The sequence below is a fragment of the Erithacus rubecula genome (genome assembly GCF_903797595.1).
Source record: "Erithacus rubecula genome assembly, contig: scaffold_997_arrow_ctg1, whole genome shotgun sequence".
Taxonomy (NCBI): domain Eukaryota; kingdom Metazoa; phylum Chordata; class Aves; order Passeriformes; family Muscicapidae; genus Erithacus; species Erithacus rubecula.
In genome coordinates, this window is record NW_027635333.1 from 9,657 (window position 1) to 16,914 (window position 7,258).

Here is a 7,258-nt window from a genome sequence, read left to right on the forward strand (position 1 = left end):
AGTCCCAGCTCCAGCCCGAGCCCCAGTCCCAGTCCCAGCTCCAGCCCCAGTCCCAGTCCCAGTCCCAGCCCCAGTCCCAGCCCCGGCCCCGGCCCCGTCTCCGGCTCCTCCCGGGACCCGCGGAGGGCACACGCGGGGTGGCCACTCCCGCCACCCCCGCCGAGGCTCCCCCGGCCCGAGCTCCGCCGGGGCCTGGGGTGGGTGGGGATGCCCAGCCCAGGACGCTCGGGGGGGCGCTCGGGGGCCGTGTCTGGCCCCGGGCCGAGCGCTGACAGCCGCGTGTTGCCCGCAGGGAAGGCGCAGGAGGCGTTGCAGGAGCGGTACCGGATGGGTTCGCTGCTGGGGAGCGGCGGCTTTGGCAGCGTCTTCTCGGGCACCCGGCTCGCGGACGGCACCCCGGTGAGTGGCAGGGGCGGAGGAGGAGGGAGGAGGAGGAGGAGGAAGAAGAAGACGAGGAAGGGGAGGCTGGAGCGCGGCGTGCTGGGCAGCGAGCTCAGCCCGCTGCTGCCCCTTGGCTCGCAGGTCGCCATCAAGCGTGTGCCCAGGAATCGCATCCAGCACTGGGGCGAGCTGGTGAGTGAGTGGGGCCAGCGGCAGAAGCCGGGGCGTGCCGGGCGGCGAGGAGCCGGGGCCCGGCAGGGTGGGAGCCGCCGGGAGCCCTGCAGGGAGAGCGGGCGTGGGGTGAGCGGGGGGTGCAGAGCATCCCGGGCTGGCTGAGGAGCCCCAGAGCCCTGGCAGGGCCTCAGCCCCACTGACGGCATCGTGCTCCTCGCACAGCCCGACGGCGCCCGTGCGCCCCTGGAGATCGTGCTGCTCGACAAGGTGTCCACTGGGTTCCCTGGAGTCATTCAGCTGCTGGAGTGGTTTGAGCTGCCCAGCTGCTTCTTGCTGGTGATGGAGCGTCCAGAGCGATGTCAGGACCTCCGTGATTTCATCGCGGCTCGGAGATTCCTGCCGGAGGAGGAGGCGCGAGGGCTGTTTCGCCAGGTGCTGGAGGCCGTGCGTCACTGCAGCAGCTGCGGGGTCCTGCACAGGGACATCAAACCGGCCAACATCATCATCGACCTGGACAGCGGGCAGCTCAAACTGATTGACTTCGGCTGTGGCACCTTCCTCCAGGACACAGTCTACACCCAGTTTGCAGGTGAGCTGAGCCTGGGAGATGCTCCTGGGCATCTCATTGCCCAGCCTGGCTGTGGCACCAGGGATTTCCCCCTTTGCTGCAGGCCATGGCATTGCTTCTGCAGCCAAGTTGCTCTTGGGTGGGGGTCAGAGGGGGGCCAGCTGCCAGCTCTGCCAACCTCATTCACCAGCCACTCAGCCGTGGCTGGAGCTGGGGCAGCCAGGCCGACACAAACCCCATGGGGGTGGCAGAGAGGGGGGTCAGACCTGGGCACTGCTCAGTTTGGTGTGCAGGCGAGGAAGGGCTTGGACTGCTTTGCTGCCCTTGTTTGCCTTAGCTTATTAGTGTTTTCTGGGGGCAATGCAAGCAGGGAGGAGAGTGGGTTTTTCCCACCACTGGGTGGGTTTTTCTTCTGTGTGTCCTAGCTGGGCCTTCCCAGGGCTTCTACTGCCCTCTCCCAATACCAGTGGCTTCTTTTCCAACCCCAGATTTGTACACAAGAGCCAGGTGCTCGCAAGGAGGCAGCAGGTCACCCCCTGTGCCACTGCTGCAGCCCCCCCATGCCCAGGGATGCTGGGGCCAGGCTCTGGGAGCAGCAGCATTCCCCTGATGAGCTCCATCTGTATTCCATAGGAACACCATCCTACAGCCCCCCGGAATGGACTCCAGCCAAATGCTACCACGGCGAGGCAGCAACGATCTGGTCCCTGGGCATCGTGCTGTACCAGATGGTCTGCGGGAAGCACCCGTTCAGGAGGGGCCGGGGCATCATCCGGGGCCAGCTCAAGTTCCCACAAGGGCTCTCTCAAGGTGGATCCTCATCTCTGGGCACGGGGAATACCAGTGCTGGGAGACAGCAGTGGGCTCGTGACAGCTCGTGGGCTCTGGCAGCTGCTGAGGAGGTGGCACATGTCCTGCTCTTCTGCTCTCCTCCAAAACAGGGAGTTGTCTGGAAAGTTTAGGCCCAGTTCTGAGCACATCCAGCAGCGCCTGGGCATGGGAACAGTGGGGCAAAGCAAACAGGGTCCTTCTCCAGCTGACTGGTGGTTGCTGGTTTTCTCCCCAGAGTGCCGAGACGTTATCAGCTGGTGTTTATCCATGCGCTCCTTGGACAGGCCATCTGTGGAAGATCTGTTCCATGACCCTTGGCTGCAGGATGTTCATCTGCCCTAGAAGATGGGAGAGATTCACAGGCACCATTTAATCCAGGAGCCTTTGATCAAACAGCTACACACATCTCTTGGTCACAAGAAGCAAAGAAACCCAGATTTTTTGTACCATGGAGCAGGGGTCATCAGATGGGAGCATCTGTTCTGGAGCTGAGCTGGTCTTGCAAGCTCTGGCAGCCACCATTCGACCTGGTTTTACCTGTCCTGCTTCAGTGATGGCTGAGTCCCTGGGCAGAGCACAGACAGCCTGGTCTGGCCCCCAGGGAAGGAGAAGCAGCCCCTGGAGAAGCTGTACCAGGTGGGGCTGCTACAAGGACAACCTCAAGGATGACAACCTCTGCCTGGCCCTGGCCACTGGCAGCTGGAGATGATCGACTTCGATTCTGGCATCTTCTTCAAAGGCATTCCAGGCCCAATTTGCAGGTGAGTCCCCAGGCAGGGGGATGCTCCCAGATCTGGGCATGGCACGGCCTGGCTGGGAACCAAAGGTTCCCCCCTTTGCTGGGGTGGCTGCAAGGAACTCTTGAGTGGCTGCCAAGCTGCTTCTTGGCTCTGGGCAGCTGCTGAGGGGCTGGATGTGCCATGGCTGGCTGCAGGCTGGGCACACGTGCTGCCCTCCTGCTCTGCTCCCAGGGGCAGCAGTGACTGGGAGGTTTGTGCCCAGCTCTGGGCACAGCCAGCACGGCCTGGGCACTGCGGGGTCGGGACAAGGGGGACAGGAGCCTTCGGCTGACGGGCGGGTTCTGGTTTCTCTCCTTGCAGCTGGGCTCTGCGGATGCTGAGGCAGCTCTGGGCTGTGCCAGGGCTCTGCTGGGCTCAGCCCTGGGCACAGGGCTCTGCCCTCACAGGGCTCTGACAGCTTTGCACCAGACGAGCCCGTTCCGAGCGCACCGCCTGCGCTTTCTGCTTTGCAGGTGAGTGAGACGCTCCTGCAGGCCAAGGGTTTGCTGTTAGGGACACACACCCAATGGGCAAGAACCCACACTCTCCACGGTGCCAGCTGAACCTCTGGATTTCCACAGGATGTCCTACTCTTCATTCCTTTTTGGCTGGAATTGTGCAGTTGTCTTCCTCTAGAAGTGTCACGAGTGGGCAAAACCTGGCGAGGGGCCGTGGTCCTAAGGCAGTGCAGCCTGGAGCTGATGGAAGGAGAATTTCAGTTCTGCACTCCCAAACCAAGCAAAAAGCTGTAAGTGTGACTTTCCGTCTGTAAGAAGCCCCTGACAGTTTCAAAGGGAATGTGCAGCTCTTTCACGGGGTGAGGAGGAAGAGCATCTCCTAAAGGATTTGGGCAGTGACAGAGTTTAGATTGCCAGTCTTGCCAGGAGCTGGCAGGGCACAAAGCAATTTCTTCTTGCTTCACTCCAATTCCACCACAATTTAAAATAACTATATTGGAAATAAGCCTCAAAATCTTTTTAAAAAAGGTTACTGAGGCCAGTAAAATGGATCAATGCCATCAACTCATTTACAAAGTAAATAACTGACTTTTCTGCTGCGAAAGATCAGTTATTAAACTGAATTAAAAGTTACGGAATATTTTTCACTGAAACTTGGGGTTTTTTTTTATCTTTCACATTTTATAGAAGTTTTTCCTTTTCTTTTTTCTTTTTCTTTATTTTAAAACAGAAAACATGCCATGAAATAGGACTGTCTTCTGTTCCTGGTTCCCGTGTGGAGCAGCTCCTTCCTGCTGGCTGAGCTGTTCAGGCAGAGCACTCTCTGGAAGAGACTCGCAGGCTCCCTGTTTGCTGTGCTGCCCCACTTGTGCCCAGCCAGCTTTTTTTTTTTTTAAATTCCTTGCACTTTTACAATATATAAATTACTCTGTTCCTTAAGTTGGTGTCCGTGTCTTCAGTGCTGACTTTGCCCATTGGCAAAGCAGATATTGTGGGCCCCATAGAACCAAAGATGCCTTGTGACACTGTGGGGCCTGGTGTGACGAGGAGACCATTGTGGGACTGTGGGGCTCCATGGAACCATGGGGACCATTCTGACACTGCAGAGACTTACATTACCTAGGGTTCCTTCTTTTCCTCTCCCTGTCCCTGCCCCAGCCCAACAGTGCAGGTGACATAGTCATGGTTACCTTCTGCAGCAACAACTAGATGCACTGCAGGTCAGGGACAGCCACTCTGTGTCTGGAATGCTCAGCAGATGCTCAGCTTGGGCATTTCCTGCAGCCCCCGGGCCAGCCCCGCTGCCCAGCACAGCAGCAGAGTTGGCCCCAGGGTCCCTCAGGCAGCTGCTGCTGCCCCAGGGACAGGGCAGCCTCTTTCCAGGGCTTCTCTGCATCCCAGGGGCTCCTGCTCTGCTCCTGGCACATGCCAGCTGCCCACACAGCCTGTGCCAGGGAATACGTCTGTGCTGGCCTGAGCAGCCACTGCTGCAGCCCCTGCCCTGCTCCCAGAGCCCGAGCTGGGGCTGCTGCTCTGCAGAGCATGGGGGCTGTGCTGCCCGGGGCCCTGGGCTGCCTCTGCTGGGCTCTGCTGCTCAGCCTGGGACACAGAGGCAGCTGATGGTGCTCCCTGCACTGACCCCCTCCCACACAGGCTCTGCTGGGGCTGTGGAGGGGCTCAGAGGAGCCTGCCTTGTTCCAGGGCTGCCAGATGCCCTTGGGGCTGCCCTGGATTCTCCTGGGGAAGGTGTCTGAGGCTCAGAGCACTCAGTGCCAGACTCCTTTCCCTGTGCCTGCTGTGTCCCTGGGGCTCAGAGCACTCAGTGCCCAGACTCCTCTCCCTGTGCCTGCTGTGTCCCTGGGACTCAGAGCTCTTCTGGTCACAGCAGACATTCAGTCCTTGATCTCAGGGTGACCCAATGTGGGCAGGCCTGTGAGCTCCACTCCCTGCTGCTCCCCGGGTCACCCTGTCCCTGCAGGTCCCCTGTGCTCTCCTGGACGCTCCCAAGGCCCTGCAGACAAACATTGCCCTGCCATCAGCCCTGGGACAAGTTGCAGATCCCCAGCAAGGTTCAGCACACACCATTCACCATCTGATGGGCACTGGCCACGAACAAGCCAAACCCTACCCAGACCTGAGTCCCTCGATGGCCACACTGGGACCCTGATCTCATCCCACAGAGCCCTGGGAGAACAGGGAACACAAGGAGCCTCTTCAGAGTCTGTTCCTTGGGCCTGTTCCTGTTCCTGACTCTGGAGGAGAGCAAAGCCTTCCTGCCCTGCCCTCAGGAAATGCCTTTGCTGATGGAACTGCTGTGCTGGAGCCCAGCTGTGTCCCAGCAGTGCCCATGGCCTGTCCCTGCCTGTGCTCACAGCAGGGACACGCAGCAGGACAGTGACCAAGCTGCCAGAGCACTGCAGCCTTACAGCCACAGAAGGGATATCAAGGATAGGGTGGAGTTGGGAAGAGCAGATGTGGGGAAAGCCAGGGTCATTGTCCCTGGCTGTGCTGCTGTGCTGGGAGTCTCTTCCTACCACCTCTGCTCACAGGCACTGCCCCTGCAGAGATACAGAAGGGCAGAGGAAGGATCTTGGTCACACAGGGCAGATCAGGACTTTATTTTACCTCAATGCACAGTGGTCATGGCTCCTTACTGTCTCTGCTGAACACAAGCACTGTAAATAGTGATGTAGCAATACTGTGACTAATGGCATCTCTTAATGAAAATAGCAGTCTGAACAGTCTGTAATGAGTTCCATTCTGAATGCTCTGCAGAAACCAACAGGCACTTTATTGTTTCTGGAAAGCACAGAGTGCTCATCTCCTCAGGGTATCCTCAGGCTCCTGGTCCCTCAGGCTGTAGATGAGGGGGTGCAGTGTTGGAGGCAGCAGCGAGCACAGAAGTGACCGTGCCAGAGCCAGGGATGGGCACCAGGGTGGCACAGGTGACCTCTGGGCTTTGCAGGGCCCAGGCACAAGGGCTGTGCCAGAGCCAGGGCTGAGCTCCCTCTGTGGGCTGGGGCAGAGCCCAGCCAGAAATCCCCCCTGAGGCAGCAGCTCTGCTCTGGTGGCCACCAGGCCAGCTTGCCAGGGGAGGCTTCTGGCCATGCCCTGGAAGCAGCTGCTGCTGCCAAGGTGCCTTTGGTGCCTCAGGCTCTCCCTGGCACAGCTCCCACCATGGCACTCTGCTCTTGTCCCCGAGCCCTTCCCTGTGTTGGGGCTGCCTGAGGCTTTTCCTGCAGCAGGACCTGGCCTGGCCATGGCCCAGGAAAGGCAGCTCCTGCTGGAGCAGGAGGCTCTGCCTGCAATGGGCTCCAACAGCTCCAACAAGGCTCTGTTTGCAAAGCCCCCAGTGGGAAATGAAGGAGGGAATCATGCTGCTTTTGGGGTGAATAATGCTGAAACCAGCCTGACTCCTCCATCCCAAACTTCAACATCCTGAGAGGGAGCTGAAGCTGTGGCAGAGCTGGGAAAATCCCCAGAGCAGGGAACAACCAAGTGCCACCACTGAGAACTTCAGCAGAGCTGCTCAGCTGACACAGCCTGGGCGCATCTGACTGACAGCACTTCAGACTAGAAAAGCCCTGTCCCAATTATTAGTGGCAGCATCTCCTGACATTTCCCTTCTTAGGGGTGTGTGGAGATTCTTCCCTGGATTGGAGACACCCCTCAAGGTCACTGCTTGAGGCTGAGCTAAGGAGATTTGCCCAGGGGCGTTGGTCTGGGGGAGTGACACCCATCTCTACTTAGTTCTGCTTTGATACACTTGCTTCAAAATTGCTTCCTAGGGCATGATATTAAAATAGATGTTACAGCTCCTAAACTGTTCAGTAAGTAATTCTGATTAAGACCTTTTTGCCTAATCATGATAATAATCAACCATATCTCTATGCATATAAATACTTCTAGATTTCCCTCCTTAATGTTGAGGGACAAAGTTATACAAAGGTTCAATTCCAGCCTTTTAATTCTTTATGAATAAATTCTTGACAAAGTGTCCAAGTTTAGGACAAATTTTAGGAAAAAGACCTCCAAAGGGCCCCCTCCCCCCCTTGCAATTCCTTCCT

General features: G+C 58.2%; 1 protein-coding gene across 1 annotated transcript; it reads left to right on the top strand.

Moving 5' to 3' along the window:
• Window positions 1–207: 207 nt before the first annotated feature.
• Window positions 208–2,296, top strand: LOC306816190 (serine/threonine-protein kinase pim-1-like; the record flags this gene model as incomplete). The annotated part of the gene is made up of 4 exons (XM_079332666.1): window positions 208–399; window positions 778–1,144; window positions 1,757–1,933; window positions 2,190–2,296. The coding sequence occupies 4 exons, from the start codon at window positions 208–210 to the stop codon at window positions 2,294–2,296; spliced, it is 843 nt and encodes a 280-aa protein (XP_079188792.1).
• Window positions 2,297–7,258: the final 4,962 nt, after the last annotated feature.